This window comes from Lipomyces japonicus (assembly GCF_038497905.1).
Source record: "Lipomyces japonicus strain CBS 7319 unplaced genomic scaffold V1514scaffold_11, whole genome shotgun sequence".
NCBI classification, from domain to species: Eukaryota; Fungi; Ascomycota; class Lipomycetes; order Lipomycetales; family Lipomycetaceae; genus Lipomyces; species Lipomyces japonicus.
The window spans coordinates 23,053-41,710 of NW_027117823.1; the positions used below are offsets into that span (position 1 = coordinate 23,053).

Genomic DNA, 18,658 nt, shown 5'->3' on the forward strand with positions numbered 1-18,658 from the left:
ATCCCATATAATTACGTAAACTCAATTAAACGCAGCCCTTACCCCGTCCGGTGCTCTGATTCGCCAGAATGATTTGCGGGCCGGGAAAGTTCGACACCGCTTGTGCTTGAAGTTGTTTTGAGATACTCATTTTACAGTAATATCAGCAATCATGTTGGCCCAATCACTTCGAGTTGTGTCGGTAGGTGAAAAAAAAATAAAATAAAAAGATATTTTTTGTTGAAATTCCTGTCAAGACTTGCAAAGAAGGTTGTGATTTAGAATGAGCGATGAAGCATTCGGGAAAAAAAAAAAAAAGAAAAATAAGGGAAATCAAAACACATGCAGTTTGATTTTGAAATTTGACTTTGATCTTCAATGAATTGGCAATCTGATTTAATGAATATGAAGAATTGATTGCTAATTATTTATTTTTTTTTTATTTAATAGCGTGCGACCATTCCTGCTATGCGAAGAAACTTCACCGTCTCTGCTGCCCGACGAGGTATGGATTATATACTTTAATTTTCAATTTGCATCTAATATATGCTTATGGTATGAAATTATAGACATTATTCAAGATCTTTATCTGAAGGAACTTAAGGCATACAAAGTCCCGGTTGTGAAGGCATCTGACTCCGTCGGCCAGGTTAAGCCATGGGAAATCCCCGCCGCTCCTAAGGCACCTACTCTTGAAGCTGGCACTGCAGCTGACCTCGCCGAGTATGAATCTCAAGTTGTTGAAGTTGAAGGTGTTTCGGCAGCTGTTGAGGAAGAACCCGAGGTCGAAGACTGGTTTGTTGTTGAGCCCATCAAGGATCAACACTAAGCCATAGGCAAACCGACAATGTTATTTCAACAGAAACCAAATTATATAGATATAGTCATATGAGATTAAGAGATTTAAAGGGAAAGAGATTGGATAGCGGACGGTACAAATAACTGGATTGTTTATCTTAGATTCTGGTTTAAGTTTTATTGGCATTTATTATCTCTTGTTGCAAGATTATTTTTTTTTTGGTTGATGCGGTAAATATAAATTCATTTCCAAAAGTATGATTTTAACCCATTTGCAATACCGTTTTTCGCCTCAGTGACGGTTTGTGCTCCGTAAATTTTCTAGAGATATTTATTCTAATTTACTTGTTGACCAATAATAATGTTTAATACTTTAGCAAGATAGTAGCCTGCATTATCTATAACTGATTTCGCGTAAAAAATTGAGTAAACAATACAAAGAGTTTCAATTATAAAGCCACGTAGTATGATTTGTTTATTTTAGGATTGGCTTGGTGCGATCGATAAAACCAGGTTGGCCCGTCAAAATCTCACCAATGACTTTCTTTCGCACTTGACAATCGACAATTTGTTCAATTAAACGACCGACTTGTTTCAATGCGGCATCATTCACGTTGTCCTGTTCTTCTGCGCCAAGAGTTTTGCAGTTACATGATGCCATGTTTTCCGTCATGAACGAAAACACTGTATCGTATAAAAATTCATAGCGGGTATTGGCAAAATCGTAGGGATTGAATGGCATGTGCTTGCATGGATCAGGCTGGAATTCAAATAGTGCTGGTTAGCAGGAATCAGCTATACAACGCGGTGAAGGAATATTTACGCTTGAAGCAATCCGAGACGCTGATTTGATTGACACCATCATGTTAGAAAACGTCATTATTAAAACTAGGGACAGGCAATCTAATGATGGAAGCAAGATGGGAAGTTGAGCAATGTTTATTTACACGCGGGCAAGATTGCCATCTATCTATTAAACTTAAGTCGCGTTTCGATACAACACAATGCTAGTCAATCATGCCTTCCTGCTCCGCGCAGGTTGTTCTATGGTTGCAGACGACGAAGTTGAGCCAGCACCTTCTGATCTCCCCGCCAAATAACTGGCAACGTCAAAATTCAACGGATTCGGAACCGACTGTGTTGCCTGAGACCGGCTCTGAGCCTTTTTCAATTGTTCTTGTTGAATCTTTGCCAGCTCTTCCGGATCTGTCGTCCCATAACATAAAAAAAAAAAAATAAGAATATAAATTATTAAAAAACCAGCTGTGATACTACTAACCTATCGAATCCTTTATTTTTGGCAAAACAAAAACCATGAGCAGCGAAAACAAACTAAGAAGAAGCATGGGATTTTTGAATAATTTGAACACGTTAAACCCTTCCCTGAACTTTTAATTTTTTTAAAAGTTAGAAACCCATTGTAGACTAAGTTTTCGCAGCCAACATGTTTCAAATTACCTGATAGTAAACTGCTGGATGGATTGGTTTTAATTCTATCGGATACGGTTGTCTAGCACCTTTAACGTCCCATTCATTTCCTCTATACGTAATAAAAACCTCGACCGCGCCAGGTTTGACGTCAACTCTCAAGTTGGGAAAGACTTGCTCAATAGAATTCACGGATAACAAATACGATCCTTCGGATACATTTAAAAACGTAAAACTAGTTTTGTCAGATTTGAGCAAAGTGGCATGTGAAACCGCGGATGATTGCAGGTGGATGCTGGTGGATGGCTTGAACGTGATTGGTACCCGGCCGTTGATCGTGTCCGCATTTGTGGGATCAATTAATCGGCCTCGAAGAGTGTAAGCTGAAACTGAAGAGAAAATGCAAGCAAGAAAAAAAAGAAATCGTATTGAAGTAGCCATGTTATGTTACTTTCCTACACTAGCATTCCTTTCCTTCAAACAAAAAACCAATATATATGTTAGTCGCAGTCAGGGTAAATTGCTGCTTGAAAGTTACGTCGCGTGAAAAGAACGATTTTTTTTGAGGCATCGGAATCAAATATTTATCTACACAGTTACAATGAGCAAACGAAATCTTGACTTTTTGACGGCCGATTTCAGAAAGAAGCCCAAAGTAAGAAAGAAAGTGACGATTGATTGGATTGAATTCATGTTAAATTTTAGTAGTTTGAAATCCTTACCACGGCGAAAGCAGATGAACTATCTGAGGAAATAACAAATCGTGTGTACGAGTTCCAAAAGTCATTGAAGAACCTGTTGGAAGTCACACCGGATAATTTTGACGTCGAAAATGGATATGTTACTGACGCAAAAGTTGATTTTGCGCTTGGCTTAAAAAGAATGTACAATCAAGGCAGATTACAAATCGCAGACGTGGAGGATTTTGGCAAGTACCGAAACGATGGCGAGACGGATAAAAAGAATGGCGAAAAATGGGTACGCGGTTATTATTAGTATTTAATTTTATTTTATTTTTTTTTTTTGGTTATGTTAATTTATTTTGTTAGGAAAATCGCTTGCCTAATGTCAGCGGCCTGTCACAGTTGGAGGAATTAGTTAACAAGGCTATCGGACCGGTTGATTTGGACTCATACCCGCCGCCATTGCCAAAAGTTAAAGATAAGGAGCTATTGCAACGAGTGTTTATGCATCGGTCCTTAGCTCATGAGCTTAACACGCCTCATTACGAGCGACTGGAGTTCTTGGGCGACTCCATCTTGAACCACGCGATTACGAAGATCATCTACACACGCCTTCCGGAAGCACAGGAAGGTGACATGACGAAGCTGCGCAGCAGAATTGTTTCCAACGTGACGTTGAGCGGGTGGGCCAAGTTGTACGGGTTTGACTCCCGTATCAAGGTGTCGTACAGTGCCAGACTGTCAACCAACGTAACATTGAACGACAAGGCGGTCGCGGACACGCTCGAAGCCTACGTGGCAGCAGTTGCCCATGACCGGGGCATGGACGTTGTAGAGAACTGGTTGCTGATATTGGCTGAGCCGTTTATCATCGAGTACGAGCGCGCGAAGCAAAACACGGTCGTGGTCGATATGGACGCCAAAAACAAGCTGTACCGGCTTGTGTCTTCACGAGGCTTGCGGCCGGAGTACAAAGCCAAGGGTGGCAACGAGTACGACGGCTACATTGTGGCGGTCGAGATGAACGGTGAAGAACTAGGCCGGGCGGTCGGCATGAGCTTGAAAGAGGCCGGCCACCGGGCGGCCATGAACGCGCTCGACAACTGCACCGTGATTGCCAAATACCGGCGCCTGAAAATCAGTGACATCAGCGCTGAGTCAGCACTTTAAATGTTTCAGGGTTTTTTTTTCTTTTTTTTTTGGCTTAGCGCCTGTAAACGTTAATATAGGGTTTTATCCTTGTCGTTAATTGAACTTTGAAGCCAACCCAATTGAGCATAAACTATGCCGTCTTCGTCACACTCAAACAACTCCTTTTTTTTTGAGTTCTTTTTTTTTTCCCGTGAATTACTGCTGTCACCTTCGTGCTTGTTGTTCTTGTTGTTGTTGTGTTCATTTATTGTTCATGCTGTCATTCTCCATCCACCAATGACGACAATCAAGCAGCCGACAAACTCGACCTTGCTGTTTCGATTGCGGGCGATTGAAAAGGACCATCAAAAGCCGGTACTGCTCCCGGCGCTTTTCCCCTGCACGATATCCAGGACCACCGGCTTGCCGATTCTAACTGCGGGGAAATGTGATCCGTTTGCGTTGTTGCTGAACATGACAAGCGCCACCGGCGTGGCCATATTGTTTCAGGGAAAAGCAATCAGAACTCGAGAACAGATTAATCGATTGATTGCGCTCGGCAGGTTTGGCAGAAAGCCGTACGTGTTTGGTTTGCACGATCAGCGGTCGGCCATGACTGTGATCAAAAAAGTGCCCATTCTCGATGTCTTGTATTGTAAGTGGCAATACTTGTGCATAACGGTTTTTATAAATTGCTAGTCATATTAATTTTTTTTTTTTAGTGGACGACGATTCAGAATCAGACACGTCGTCTGCTTGCTCGACGACCCGATCGTCCATCTTTCACAGGCTTGCCCGCTCAAGCAAGCTTCCACAACGCAAGCTCCACACTGATTTCCTCGATCACGAAGGCGCGACCGCATACGACTCTGCGCTCGTGTTTGAACGACTTGGCTTGCCCATTCCGTCATCACTAGATTCCTTCCTGCAACCCGATCACGCCATGCCTGACTACGCTTTCCCGTCCGCGACCTCTCCGGCATCGTATCACGAAAACAAGCGCCGGTCGGTTGTTTTCTCTCTTGGATTAGATTACGAGGCGCCAGTTTTTGTGGACGATGAACGGTCAACCGAATTGAGTGGGCTTAATTATATTCATCGTGCGGCAGGTCAAAAATCATGGCGTGTGCTAAGCCTGCCACCGCCGCCTCATCCGCCGCCTCCATATTACGAAAACAATTATTGCGGGCCGCATCCAAAAATGAAAAGTTATCATCGTAAATACAGTTCCATGTCTTCGCTCGATCGACGAAAGTTGGAAAAAATCTACGAAGAAGATGAAGTCGAATGTTAGCTCACCATTTTTTTTATTTTTTATTTGGAAGGATTTGCATACGGTGTTATTTTTTTTAAGTGTGTTTTATGAAAGTTCAAAAATTTTTATTTTAGTTTTTTTTGTTGTCTCTGCTTTGCCTTGCTTGCCTTGCTTGTATTAATTTTTAATGGAACAACTTTTTTTTATAAATAGTTCGACATGTGAAACGTGGGATTAGAGTTTGCTCGTGCAGGTCAATACGTAATGGCACATGACCTGGTTTGTACAAGCCCCTCATTTCGTAAGAGCGGTCTTGGTCTTGCTTATATAATCGGGGGTCGGGGTGTAAGTATTTGTTCAATAGGATATTAGTACTACATAGTTGCAAGCTTGAGTTGAGTCGAGAAATATGGATCCCAGCTTTTCACTTAAGCACGCGGGTCCAGAAATTGCAATTGTTTCCTTACCTGATTCAAATCAGGTGTCGCAGGCGACCACATCAAACCCGCTGATACAGCAGCAAGGTGTACAACAGCAACCGCAGCAAGCAAGCCAAGATCAGCGAGATCCAAAAAGGAGAAAAGTTGATGACGAAGAGTATCAAGGCTTGCCAAAATACAAGCATGATAATGTTGAATTAAAGAATTTTTTGTCGCAGTCTGCCAAGCGACCTCAATTTGGACGCCGAACTGGGTCAAATCTGCCTCCCATCATGATACCACTAGATGATGATGATGATGATGATGATAGTGATGGTAACGACAATAAAAATGACGATGATAATATTAGTGACTTTTTTTTTTCAAGTTCAGAGAATCAGGATGAAGCCGTGCCATTACCAAGCACGTCAGCTTCATCACGTTTAAATTTAAGCACGAACAAGCAAACCACGGATTCATTTAGTCAAGACGACAAGCAAGACAGAAGAAATTGTGAAATAGATGCTTATGATGATTCAGCGTTTGAGAAATTTTCACCATATGATGAGGATTTAGAAACCATGACCTATCGGCAAATGTCTGCAAATGAAGCCATTTATTATGATTACATGCCAACAAATTGGAAAATATATTGGGACCAGCAAAAATTGCCCAAGAAAATAATAAGTCAGCAAGCCTTAAATGGCATTACCCAATTGGTGGGCAAAAACGACTTAAAAAGACCGTACATGACTATGAGGGCGAGGAAATTTTTAAAAATGATGGGACCGTGGGATGGGTTCAAAGCATTTGGTATGTTAATAATTTTATGAAAGCCTTTAGTTTGTGTTTGCTTGGCTAACTGTCGCACTAAGCCGGCGAGCTATTGCATGTAGATCTTTCACCATGGGAGATTGCCCATTTGGCTTCAGTAACTCAAGATGTTAATAATTACAAGTTAAAAAATGAAAGCAGTGAGGTAACAACCGCGTTGCTTTTGTCTGGATTGCCAGGCCGAACATCAGCAGATCTTAAGCGCATATTAGAAGATCCATGGTGGCAACAACAACAACAACAACAGCAACGACAAGAAGAAGGACAACGGTTCCAATCAAATGCAGAATTATCATCAATTGAAATTTTGCAAAAGATTTCAAATCAAGTTTCAAATTCTAAACCCATGCAATCCATTCCTTATTTGCTTGATCGTGAACTTTCAGCAAAATTTCGATATCGGGGTGGATGGAGCATGGTTAACTCGGCCTTGACGGAACGAATGATTAAACATTTTAAGCCAAAGTTTGCGTGTGCGAACGGTAGTTCGGACGTTCGTGATTTTGATTTTTCACCCGACAGTAGATTTTTTGCTGCCGGTGCGGTTTCACCATTAGATGTTTACAATCGATCAGGCAATTTCAGGTTAGGATACTTGCCCAAGGGAGAAATCATGCAACTTTCATCTCATCGAATGAAGAATGGGTCGTCTGCTAACAACGAGTCAATGTATGCCACGATTACCGGGGTCAAGTTTTCACTTGTCAACAACGTGTTGTTTTCGGCTGGATATGATTGCACGTTGCGATCATGGCGGTTAAACGACGGCATGTTAATTGAAACCAAACGGTTCAGTGACAAGTTGACCACGTTGACAAGTTCGATCGTGGCTGGCAAGGAGATCTTGGTGACCGGGGATGAGAAGGGAATTTTTTACGCATGCAGGGCGGACGGGTTCGGCCGGTTTAGCAAACACCTTAAGATCCCCAAGCCGGCCGATCTGACCCTGAACGCGGTCGCAATCAAAGCTGTTTTCGTACCCGGCAGCGGGTCACGAGTCGTGGTTGGGTACTCGAGTGCGGACAACGAAGAGCAAGGCCATACAGGCGTGGTTGACTTGAAAAGCAATTCCAGCGTGACCTTGCACGACAAGCAAATGTCCGTGACGGATATTTACGCTCATCAACGGCTGCCGTATTTTGCCGCGTCGTACATTGCACCTCAGTCGGGCAGGAAAAAAAATGATTTTAAAAGTTTCGGTCGCTTGTATAAGCTTGACCAGCCTGATGCCATATTGGAAGTCGGCAGTTCGCAAAAGGACATTAATATTATTACCATGTCAAGCGATATGAGATTAATGACCTTGTCCGGAACTGATAGCACAACCAAGGTTTATGATTTGCGGTTTGCGTCCAGGGAATTGTTTAACTTGCCGCATGGTGATTCCCGGTCGATTGATTTACGGTACGAAAACGGTGTGCAATTTGCCATCTGGCCTGATGATCAGTTGTGCAATCAGTTAATCACGGGGAGTTCGGATAGCTGCGTCAAGTTATGGGACGTGCGCACGGGCACGTTCGAAGCCGACTTGCTCACGTCGTCGTCACCCATCGTTGGCGGCCAGCTTTCTCCTGATGGCCAATTCCTGGTCGTGGGTGACACTATGGGCGCGGTCACAGTGTTGATGAAAGGATGGAATCAAGGTTTGCAAGACATGAAATTAAAACAAGAATACATCGGCAATATTGAAGATCAAACAGAACGGAATACTAAAATTGATGCATGGCAAGGTGATGACGTGCTTGAACAACAGTTACTTGCATTGGGGGCAGCAAACAGGAGTTAATTTGGAGTTTTTGGCAAAAGAATAATTTTTTTTTTTTTTTTTTGTTTTTGAAAGTGGGCGGAAAATTAATATAATGGCTAAAATGTAAGAATATTCGCTGAAATAAAAAAAATATTAAATAGACTATTTGAAAAATAAAATAAAAATAAAATAAAACTAATGAATCACGATATCGATGTCGATGCAGGATTTGGATATCCATTACCGGAATGCTTTTCAGATACGTCATACCAATCCGCAAACGGGTATGACGGTCTCGTCTTGATTGGTTGATCCTTCGTGATAATGCCGAGATCAATCTGTCGTTGAATTAATGAATCCAAGTATGGCATCAAATGTTGATCAAATTTTTCAAACGCCTTGTATTTTAAAATTTTTTCTGGTCCGTCCAGGATTACTTTTTTAAGAATTGATGGGATCATGGGTTCGTCTTTCATTTCATCAATGGAATAAAAAATCGGATGATTGCTGAAAATGATGGCATTAGTTTTTGGTAACCGTCGCAAGGTTTGTCGGCACACTCTAACGTTATATTTCTCAAATTCGGTCGATTCCGGCACGACACCGCCGCCGTCGCTGGATTGATTAAAAATTCCGTTGCACCTGAGTTCATGATCCCAACAAACAAACCAACTCGCACGTTCGACCGGATCGTTTGGTTTCATTCTGGCAAACCATCGTTCCATTGAAACTTTTAATTTTTCTTCATAATATGGCACTTCGGTATGGATCGTGTCAATATGTTGGCCGATCTTGTCCTTGACACTGAAAAATCCACCCGGTGCGGGCACGACGGCTGCCACCAGGTAATGTTTGCCATCATCAGGATTGCGTTGCACGAGATAAAAATCTTCCTTGGCCAATCTGGCAATGTAATGCAACGGATGCTCTTTGTAGGGCTTGCTAAGATCCATGGATTCGCCAGTGATGAGGTTATCAACTCCAATCTCGGTACGCTTAAACAAGTTAGGGTATCGCTTGGTTAAATGATTAACCACGACTTGCAATAATTCCTCAGATGCTTCCTCACCTTGAGGCAGGCAATCACAATAATCTGATCCGGTCTCGCGAATGACGCGTACGTGCTCGGTGATGTATCGCTTGTACCATTTGTCCATGTCCAACCAATGATTAATGTCAAGCTTAAAAATGCTCATGGTTTGATGATACGGCCATCGAAACGGTCGCCATGGCCGGTCATCATAGGTTTCAAGTTTTTCCAACGTGAGTTCGGTAAGCGGTGTTGGATCGGGGCACAACTCAACCGCCGGTTGCGGTGATGCCGGCTTGAGGTTTAACTTGCCTGCCAATTGACGGCGAACGAAAACCGCGAGTAAAACCATACCGAGCACGACTTGAACAACTTGAAACAACTCCATAATTTGGTAAAGAAGTAGAGTGAGTGGTGAATAACAATAATTGAGAGGTCCAGGGTTGATGATCACCTAGAAATCGGAATTAAATCGCATGCATGATGGGTATTCATTCGATATATATATATGGTCATGTAGATAATATACAAAAATCAGGGGTGTCAAATCAACATGGGTATTTCCAGCAAATGAACTGATATCTCGGCATGTGGCGTTTTTTTTAGGGATATTCTCGTCAAAACAGGAAGGCAGCTCCCGGATTCTGATGCGGAGTAACAAACAAAAATCTTATCAGTGCTCATAGCTTTGTTTTTTCTTTTTTTTTATTTATTTTTTCAAATATCTCCCCTGTTCTGTTGGTGGTAACGTAGTAAATTGATAATAATGATGCGACATGAGACTTGATGGAAGTTCTTATCAGGCTGTAGTGAGTACTGCGGATTAATTAATCTGTGGGTTAATAAAATACTCGCGGTGATATCGGAACCGGAATTAACCCGCTTTTTATGCGTTACATCCATATTCAATATGCCGATAAAGCAGGTTTTATTTCAACCTAAATCTTCCACTTATCAAACAAAGCAGGCTGCAAAAAATGTACAAAATGTCTCGCTTATGAATTTCTGCTGGTTTATATATATATTTTGAGTATTTATCGCTTTATCAACAATCGGCCAATAATGACCCTCTACTTTATATAGATGCATACATCTGCATTTTTAAACCACTTGTAAGTTGCTGCGGTCAGGGCTTGTGTATCACACCATACGGATAATTAGAATGGCCTGATTATGATGCGGTTGAGTCAGAACTAGCTTATTATTGAAGAGGATCCAAGGATTGCAAAAGTTTTTTATTTTTTTTTATTTTTATCAATTAATTAGAATGAGGAGAATTGAAAATATTGAATAATCATACAATGACACAGTATGTAAATGCGCACTGTGCGGTGTACGGTTCCGATAACCTTTCTGTTTAGGCTTACGGAATAGCCTGTTGTTAAACCTGCATCTCAAAACATAAAAAGTTTCCAAATATAAGATCGCTCGAAAGGGATTTTTTTTAATCATTGGGTTTGAAGTATTAACAGCAACTTAATCATGTATTTATCTCTCTCCTATATTACATTGCCAATCATTGCTCATGTTCCATTATATTACAATCACGTCAAACAAAATACTTCTCAAGCTCCCATAGAGAAACCAAAAAAAAAAAAAAAAAAAATCAGCAAGGATTAAATCTTAAATATTGAAATATTATGAAAATCAATATACAAAAAATTTGCAAGACAAGACAAGGCCGAACAAGGTTCGCATTAGATTGAGTTTCAGTTTGAGAAGTCATGACAGAGGAAGATGATGATGGCATGGTTTGAAGTGATGCAGACGGGCCTGCGAAAGGGTTGAGAGTGGAGGTAAAAGTAAAAGAAGAAGAAGAAGGAAAAGAAGAGGAAAGAAAAGAAATTAAAAAAGAGGAGGACGTGGTAGTAGTAAACAGAGGTCCTCCTAATGATGGTGATGATGATGATAAGGACGACTCGGACCCAAGCGCGACCGACGACACCGATGACGATGACGCGTCATCCAAAATCGTGACCGCGCCACTGGCCGTGAGCTGAGACAATTGGCTAAGCACGGCATCTGAATTGGTCAACAAACTGGACGGGAAATACTGCGAGAAAATGGACCTGATATCGGGAGGCAATGTGGCCAGCACGTCAGGAGGCGTGGCGCTTGACGACGTGGCGGCATGTGTTGCAAACGAAGTTTGGCCAACCACTGTGGGGGCATTCATCATCATCATCATTGGCAGCAGCAGCAGCAGCAGCTTCATCAGACATGATTCAGTTCTCATCGGCACAGCGTTCATTAGTTTTTTTGAACCAAGGTTTAATTATCACGCTAGTTATATTTGCAATAAAGTTTCTAGCGCACAACGTGATACCGAATCGCGCATGTGGATTGCAAACAAGAGCTTTATGGATATGTGTATAAACGTATATTTCTATTAGCTTTTGGAAGATGAATATGAAATATGCGATACAAATTAAGGTTATAATACTACATGTTAAATGCAATCCATTACATTTGCACGTATTATATATAGAGTTCAGTTCAGGTGACGTGTGCATTTTTTATTATGCATTATACCATTTACCTATATATATATCTATATATATCTAGAAAGTCAGTTAATCAGAGTAATCAAATTATCACTAGTTGCGCTGTTCATAAATGCACATTCAAATATACATCAAAACAAAACAGCAGATACGTTCGCATTTCGGTATACTTTTTTAATATACGCCTGCAGTGCGCAAAGGTTAAAAGACATAAGTTAATATATAATTAATTATATAACTAGTTATAGTTATAGTTATAGTTGTAGTTATATAACTACAAAAATGTCAAAAAAAAAATTAACTTTTTAATAATACACGCTATCCTCCATATGTCTTCCCATTTCTCCGCTGGTCTGGTCTGGCCTTCTTGTTCTTGATTTGTTTCAACAAGTGATCAGCGCTTGAAAAGGTTTGACACTCACACACTCCCCCCTGCCCTATTGTATATTTATATATATGTATGTATAATATATTTTTAGCAATGTTTTAGTCGTGCTGCAGCATTCATTTAGTGCGATGACTTAGATTTTGTCATCCACTTGCACAAACTGGCATGAGTTATTATTTGAACAAACAAGCGTGGCCAGAGTTCGCCGATTGATTGCCTATTTGGCAATCCGAAATTTTGCGTACGTTATTATAAGTTATGTATATAGGTTTATTTTATTTTTTTTTTCATTATTATCAAAACTTACGTTATGAACCTGGCTCGGGTTTTATGGCACGATTCACTTACCTTGTGGGCCTTTTTCTATTTTTACAAAGTCATGTCATGTCATATCATGTAATCTGATATCGAGTATTAATCTGTCATTTGACTTAGCTTGCGTATTCTTTTGCGGCACTTCCCCTTCCTAAAGTGCCAACAATTTCCAAGATTTCCCGGCTTGTTTTTTAAGGTTTTTTCTGCACCGATTTGTTATTGCCATTTGAAGTTTACTTCCGTATTGCACATAACTACATAGTGTGAATTTAATGCCGAGTTTTTACTTTGCAGCTCGGTGCGACCCAACACGGCTTCATGTTCGTTATGGCCGACATGAAAATTTGTCCCAGATAACGTACAAAAATTTGAACATTGAGAATGAATAAACTTACGCTGATACCATGTGTACCGCTCGCTAATAAATACTAACAACTCCACATGCCATATTATACAAATACCATGCCCTTTTCGCCTCTCTTTTTTTTTTATTTTTGTTTATAATTACAAAAAAAATTAAATCATTGTTTATAATTTAAATCAGGTTTTGTTCTGTTCCATATGAATTTATCGGCTCGAGTGCACTTCACAACGACCTGAAAAAAAAAACATGATCACATGCGTAGCAAGGAATGTGTACTTCATACTATAGTAAGTTCTGAATCTCAAATCATACATACATAGATATATATATATATATAAACAGTATGCGCAAACTAATGCAGAGTACCAAAAACAGCGATCTATCAGACGTGCGGGCACAGATATTTTTGGATGACTGAAACATGCGTGTATGTTAAAAACTGTCGCACATGTCGAGGCCAAAAGACAAGAGAGCTAAAGCATTTCCGTCTTTGCGACCAATGCCTACAGAACCAGCATGCGATATGGTCACCGCCGCCGTCGTCACCTGCTGCTGCTGCTGCTGCTGCTGATCAGACCGTCAAGTGTGAATCAACCGGAGCAAGAACCGCGCAGGCATTGAGTCACGGCAACCGGGCGGATTGCGGCCAACTATCGCCGGCAACCACCACAACCACCACGATCACACCGCGTTCAACACATGCAGGCCTGTTGTACCTGTCGCCAGGCGAGCCACAGCAACAAGCACGGCAGTTGCAGGATTACAACGGTCGCGCAACTGAAGAAGAAGATCATCAGCAAATCGACAGATCACATGGCAGGGAAGGCCAAGACGCTTATTTGGCGCAATCAGCTACCAATGCAAACCACGACTCAAGCCAGCAGCAACAAGAATACATGGATATCGACGAGCTGTTGCAGCATCCCCCGTTATTCATAATTAAATGACATTTAGACAAATACATAATCGCATAGCCACCTTTCTGTTCACGTGACAAATATCTCGGCTGAGCAAATTTCGAGCAAGCGAGAAACGCAAAATTGGCGCAAAACTCTGTTCGCGTGCATTGTTTGCAGTGCCACCAACCTTACGTAAAAATTAATCACATGATTGTGCCCGGTGCAATTCAATTTGGCCCAACCTTGAACGTCTTTTGTCGACAGATCATGAACCGTAACCGTACGCAAGATATTCTTCGATCACAAATAACATGATATACATACATATGCATGTATGTATCTATTGACGTGCACGGGTTTGTTCATCAAAGTTTGCCGTATTGCAATTAAACCATGCGAATTCCTTTTTTCTTTAACCTTGGCAAGTTGCCGACCGTGGAAAATGATAACGACGAGATTCCGGACCGGCCTCCGACCCCCGTGGGCAAGGTTGATCCCATCTTGCTTCCGAACGAGATTGTTTTGCAAGTTTTTCCTAAAAAATTATGCTCATTCAGGGTTAGTACTGAAAAGAGTACCGGTTTTTTTTCTTATACCGAGCCGGAATATTTCCATACGTATTTGACCAAGAAGGGCAAAATGGGTTCATTATGGGTCACCAGTATGCGGGTATGTGGATGCATGTACTTTTATTTTATTTTATTTTTTTTTTTTTTTTTTGCTGACATTGATTGTCAAAAGCTTATATTTGTGCCTGATTCTTCTGGGTCTAAGGGATACTCCATCGACATTCTTGATGTAACAAGCATGAAAACGGTGGAAAGTGATTTAAAAGTCTGGTTCTTTTTAATCAATTTAACCACGGTACGTTTACTGATTTTCTACATATATCATGCAGAAGTGACTGACGCAACCAGAAGCATATATTCACGGTGCCGTTTTCTACCCAGCAACGCTCGCAGGCGTTTCTTAAGCTCATCTCAAATTTGCGGTTTGAACACAAGGTCAGGCAAGCATTGCCACCTCCTTACCGGCGCAAATCGGAATCATTTTACGATTGCAGGCGGCCCAGCATCGATACCATTCTATCTTTGTCGCCTCAGGTTTCGCGAGGCGCCGGCCAGGAAATATTGGAGGAAGCCATCGAGGAAGCCATCGAGGACGAGGTCGAGGACTGGGCTGACAATGACCGGCACCTGCCATCGTATGTCGAAAGCGAACACGCGGTCGAGAAGTACCTAATTGACCGGGGCTTGCTCAGGGACGATGGCACGCCGGTGCTGTCTTCCGAATCTCCGCCGCCATCTGACCCACATGCGATCCGAGCTGGTGGTATTGAGCAAGACCTGACGAATTCGAACGTGCTCAGGCGGACACTGACCGCGAGCAGCCGCAGCACGAATACCGGCACGGTCGTGCCCGTGCAGCAGCAGCAGGACGAGTCATTGGCGATAGCAGCCAGGCATGAATTGCAAAGTATCGTGGTGCACTCCAGGGAGCGGCAACTGAGCATTGGCAATGACTCCAACAATGCAACCCAGTGCTTGGTGACGGACGGCGAAAGAGACGTTGGTCATGGCCAGCCGGTTAGTTTTGGAGGCGCTGCCTAAGCCGGGATATTTTATTCTTCTACTTTTCACTTTTATTATTTTTATTGTTAATGTTATTATTGATTGTTTACTGACGGAGTTGCTGTATATTAAGTTTGGACTAGGCGGTGGGTAATAAGACGTATGAATTTGGCAAAATAAGGTCGTGATAACACCACGCCGCACATGATGCGGCGTTAGGCGATAGCAGTTTCCTCAAGTATGCTAAACGGGCTATACATGTAGAACCATCATGACAATGGCGGTAAATAAAATCAGGCAAAAGAACGAAGCAGGATAGGACTGGGCTAAGCCGCGTGTAATGTGTGCATATTGCAAAAAAAAAAGTAAAGAAAAAGCCCATGCGGTTGAAAAGAAAGTGAGTGAGCTGAGTGGAATGAGTAGAAACATGATTAATCTAAAATCTCACGGGATACGTCAAGACAAACAGTACGAGTTTAAAAAAGCGAGGTTTGCCATACATGTCGCTGTGGCAAAATGTTTTCAACCTGTTTGCAGGTCAAGATGTGGTGGATGATAAATGGCATAAAACATTTGCATGGGCAGAAGGGCAATGCCAATTGATGAAGTTTACATGGTTGCCATTGTCATGACTTATTTCTGGCAATATTAGAAAAACATTAAAGAGCGAGCGGTGTAATCGCCGAACGGCACCAGTGGGCGGGTGGCACGGCCTCCCGTTCATGTAGATAGATGCACAGTACAGCACATGACTGGTACTGTTCCATTTCAGTGCCAGCAAGAAGGCCGAACGCTGTGACGAGGCGACAGGACTTGGAACTGCAGTTTGAATGAAGAACTCATAAGCAGCCATGTTCTTGTAGAGCTGACTGACGACTGACTGACTTTCTGCCACGGATCCCGAGCGAGAAAGCACATCCCTTGACGCCGCGTTGCAGATATGCCGTAATCCGCGCACTAAATCTGCATTTGGGGACGTAAACCACTGCACCACAAGGACTGCAACAGCCACACCGCCTGCGTCACTCCTCTCCCCCAATTTCGTCCCGCCTCCGCCCCTCCCTGGCTGGCAATTTTTTCCTTTGATTTCGTTCCCATTTAATTTTATTTTTTTGCCAAATTGCCATTGCTGCATTTATTGTCTGGCATTTTTTTCACTAGCTTTTGGGCTCTGGGTTGTACTGTTTTGAACTGTTCTTCCTCAGAAGCCTTCTGTTGTGGTCCCGCTTGTGAGAAAAAAAAAAAAGGTAGGTAGTGGTGATACGTATTGTTGCTATTCAGACGTGGCCTTTGAGACTTTTTTTTTTTTTTTTTTCATTTCATTTCATTTGGGTATCGATCTCAAACAGAAACAAAAAGAAAAATTTAATTTGGATGATGTCCTAACTGCTGCCTTGCTTCCGTCCTTTTGCTGTTGTTTATGCAATACTAACAGAAGTATTTATAGTGCTAGTCTTTTGTTGTATTTGGCCGGTATTCAAATCAGGTTTCAGTTTCAGAATTTTGAACATTACCCTTTCAAATATCATCAAAAGTTTTTTTTTGTTTTTTTTTTCCTTTTCTTTCCGATTCCAAGTATAGAAAGAAAGAAAATATTTTTCACGCTTTGTTTGTTGTCATATTGATTCGCATTCGGGTAAGCGGAGGTTTTCATCATGTCGTCTACACTGTAAGTACACTTTATTGTATTTATGTCACGAAATGTTGCCCTGCAACTGATTTTTTGAAAATTTGGTCTCGATGCTGACTTGTTTATTAGTGATTTGCGTATTGGAAATAAGTACCGGATCGGTAGAAAGATTGGCAGTGGCAGTTTCGGCGATATTTATTTAGGTATTTCTAACCTATTAAAGTCACTTCTTACATATTCTAGTTTGCATTAAGCTAATGGCGAAAAATACTTGCAGGCACAAACATTATTTCTGGCGAAGAAGTTGCCATCAAGTTGGAATCAATCCATGCCAAGCATCCTCAGCTTGACTACGAGGCTAGAGTGTAAGTAAACTAATTGGGCATTTATGTGCATGAACGTCGACCTAATTTTTTTCGGTCTGGTTTAGTTACAAAAGTCTTGCCGGTGGAGTTGGCATCCCCTTCGTGAGATGGTACGGCACTGAATGTGACTACAATGCCATGGTGATTGATCTTTTGGGTCCAAGTTTGGAGGACCTGTTTAATTTCTGCAACCGAAAGTTTTCGTTAAAGACTGTTTTACTTTTAGCTGATCAATTGGTAGGCATTATTTTAAATTTTTCTTGACTCGAGTGTTGATCAAAATTTTTTTTTTTATTTTTAGATTTCTCGTATTGAGTTCATTCACTCCAAGTCATTTATTCATCGCGACATCAAGCCGGATAATTTTCTTATGGGCATCGGAAAACGTGGCAATCAGGTTAACGTTATCGATTTCGGCTTGGCCAAGAAGTTTAGAGATCCTCGGTCACACATGCACATCCCATACAAGGAGAACAAGAATTTGACCGGGACTGCCCGGTATGCAAGCGTGAACACTCATCTTGGGGTGGAACAATCTAGAAGAGATGACATTGAATCGTTGGGATACGTGTTGCTGTACTTCTGCCGTGGCTCGCTCCCCTGGCAGGGATTGAAAGCCGCAACCAAGAAGCAAAAATATGATCGGATTATGGAGAGGAAAATGACCACGACTTCAGAGATGTTGTGCCGCGGGTTCCCTGTTGAGTTTGCTTTGTATCTCAATTACACAAGGTCGCTCCGTTTCGACGACAAGCCAGATTATTCATACTTGAGAAAACTTTTCCGGGATCTTTTTGTACGTCTTAATTTTCAGTACGACTACGTGTATGACTGGACCATGTTTAAACACTCACAACAGTACCGCGACACTACGGCAATTAAGGATGCCGGAGGTGATGGTGCGGCGGTCGCAGATGAGGACGACAATGACAAACGAGTCACGAGAGCGACTGCTGCGGCGGCAGCTGCGGCGGCTGTTACTCCCGGATCCAGCCAGTTGTTAACCACGGGAAACTCTGAATTGGGCAACAAGCCGTTAGCCAAACCTGTTATTCCATCGAATTACAATGTACCGAACAACCGCCGCAAGGTTGCTGACTGGCAAGCAGCCCGTGACGCTGTCGACCCTGTCAGTGCAGAGATTGCTCGCCGGTCTGTCAACACGGACAGGGTTTTGCGTTCGTCTTCAAAAGCGCAAGTGCCGTTACCAGCTGGCGGCCAAGTTATTCTGCCTAAGGATGATGGCACGAGAGGCATCAAAGGTGGTTCATCAAACGTACCCCAACAATGGTACTAATTTTTCTTTTATATAATTTTT

The 18,658-nt window shown here is 42.0% G+C and overlaps 8 protein-coding genes across 8 annotated transcripts; 6 read left to right on the top strand and 2 right to left on the bottom strand.

Annotated features, from left to right (window-relative positions):
• Nucleotides 1–104: 104 nt before the first annotated feature.
• On the top strand, nt 105–1,102 carry V1514DRAFT_327953 (ATP synthase complex subunit H-domain-containing protein). The gene is made up of 3 exons (XM_066927075.1): nt 105–181; nt 430–484; nt 549–1,102. The coding sequence occupies exons 1-3, from the start codon at nt 152–154 to the stop codon at nt 806–808; spliced, it is 345 nt and encodes a 114-aa protein (XP_066784338.1). The 5' UTR covers nt 105–151; the 3' UTR covers nt 809–1,102.
• A 635-nt stretch (nt 1,103–1,737) lies between these two features.
• Nucleotides 1,738–2,752, bottom strand: V1514DRAFT_327959 (uncharacterized protein). Its single transcript, XM_066927076.1, has 3 exons — nt 2,236–2,752; nt 2,057–2,165; nt 1,738–1,983 (listed from the first exon to the last, which is right to left on the bottom strand). Exons 1-3 carry the CDS (start codon nt 2,644–2,646, stop codon nt 1,793–1,795), a joined length of 711 nt encoding a protein of 236 aa, XP_066784339.1. The 5' UTR covers nt 2,647–2,752; the 3' UTR covers nt 1,738–1,792.
• Nucleotides 2,466–4,510, top strand: V1514DRAFT_17861 (ribonuclease III domain-containing protein). Its single transcript, XM_066924589.1, has 3 exons — nt 2,466–2,860; nt 2,914–3,183; nt 3,255–4,510. Exons 1-3 carry the CDS (start codon nt 2,807–2,809, stop codon nt 4,056–4,058), a joined length of 1,128 nt encoding a protein of 375 aa, XP_066784340.1. The 5' UTR covers nt 2,466–2,806; the 3' UTR covers nt 4,059–4,510.
• On the top strand, nt 4,317–5,313 carry V1514DRAFT_318949 (uncharacterized protein; the record flags this gene model as incomplete). Its single annotated transcript, XM_066925909.1, has 2 exons — nt 4,317–4,674; nt 4,742–5,313. 2 exons carry the CDS (start codon nt 4,317–4,319, stop codon nt 5,311–5,313), a joined length of 930 nt encoding a protein of 309 aa, XP_066784341.1.
• A 334-nt stretch (nt 5,314–5,647) lies between these two features.
• Nucleotides 5,648–8,437, top strand: V1514DRAFT_327962 (WD40-repeat-containing domain protein). Its single transcript, XM_066927077.1, has 2 exons — nt 5,648–6,506; nt 6,569–8,437. Exons 1-2 carry the CDS (start codon nt 5,684–5,686, stop codon nt 8,311–8,313), a joined length of 2,568 nt encoding a protein of 855 aa, XP_066784342.1. The 5' UTR covers nt 5,648–5,683; the 3' UTR covers nt 8,314–8,437.
• On the bottom strand, nt 8,407–9,777 carry V1514DRAFT_327964 (uncharacterized protein). The gene has a single exon (XM_066927078.1). The coding sequence runs from the start codon at nt 9,690–9,692 to the stop codon at nt 8,478–8,480; it is 1,215 nt and encodes a 404-aa protein (XP_066784343.1). The 5' UTR covers nt 9,693–9,777; the 3' UTR covers nt 8,407–8,477.
• A 4,390-nt stretch (nt 9,778–14,167) lies between these two features.
• Nucleotides 14,168–15,384, top strand: V1514DRAFT_278297 (uncharacterized protein; the record flags this gene model as incomplete). Its single annotated transcript, XM_066924982.1, has 3 exons — nt 14,168–14,443; nt 14,516–14,638; nt 14,695–15,384. 3 exons carry the CDS (start codon nt 14,168–14,170, stop codon nt 15,382–15,384), a joined length of 1,089 nt encoding a protein of 362 aa, XP_066784344.1.
• A 1,616-nt stretch (nt 15,385–17,000) lies between these two features.
• Nucleotides 17,001–18,637, top strand: V1514DRAFT_318954 (kinase-like domain-containing protein; the record flags this gene model as incomplete). Its single annotated transcript, XM_066925910.1, has 5 exons — nt 17,001–17,014; nt 17,105–17,178; nt 17,253–17,340; nt 17,406–17,577; nt 17,642–18,637. 5 exons carry the CDS (start codon nt 17,001–17,003, stop codon nt 18,635–18,637), a joined length of 1,344 nt encoding a protein of 447 aa, XP_066784345.1.
• Nucleotides 18,638–18,658: the final 21 nt, after the last annotated feature.

Bases quoted from the DNA above. Each gene is read 5' to 3' on its own strand.
- V1514DRAFT_327962 (XM_066927077.1), top strand. From the start codon at position 5,684: ATGGATCCCAGCTTTTCACTTAAGCACGCGGGTCCAGAAATTGCAATT. The intron at 6,507-6,568 runs GTATGTTAATAA...TGTCGCACTAAG, and splicing joins GGATGGGTTCAAAGCATTTG to CCGGCGAGCTATTGCATGTA.
- V1514DRAFT_327964 (XM_066927078.1), bottom strand. From the start codon at position 9,692: ATGGAGTTGTTTCAAGTTGTTCAAGTCGTGCTCGGTATGGTTTTACTC.
- V1514DRAFT_17861 (XM_066924589.1), top strand. From the start codon at position 2,807: ATGAGCAAACGAAATCTTGACTTTTTGACGGCCGATTTCAGAAAGAAG. The intron at 2,861-2,913 runs GTAAGAAAGAAA...AAATTTTAGTAG, and splicing joins ATTTCAGAAAGAAGCCCAAA to TTTGAAATCCTTACCACGGC. The intron at 3,184-3,254 runs GTACGCGGTTAT...TTATTTTGTTAG, and splicing joins AAAAGAATGGCGAAAAATGG to GAAAATCGCTTGCCTAATGT.
- V1514DRAFT_327959 (XM_066927076.1), bottom strand. From the start codon at position 2,646: ATGGCTACTTCAATACGATTTCTTTTTTTTCTTGCTTGCATTTTCTCT. The intron at 2,166-2,235 runs GTAATTTGAAAC...AAAAATTAAAAG, and splicing joins ATCCAGCAGTTTACTATCAG to TTCAGGGAAGGGTTTAACGT. The intron at 1,984-2,056 runs GTTAGTAGTATC...ATGGGACGACAG, and splicing joins AAAAATAAAGGATTCGATAG to ATCCGGAAGAGCTGGCAAAG.
- V1514DRAFT_327953 (XM_066927075.1), top strand. From the start codon at position 152: ATGTTGGCCCAATCACTTCGAGTTGTGTCG. The intron at 182-429 runs GTAGGTGAAAAA...TTTATTTAATAG, and splicing joins AATCACTTCGAGTTGTGTCG to CGTGCGACCATTCCTGCTAT. The intron at 485-548 runs GTATGGATTATA...ATGAAATTATAG, and splicing joins CGTCTCTGCTGCCCGACGAG to ACATTATTCAAGATCTTTAT.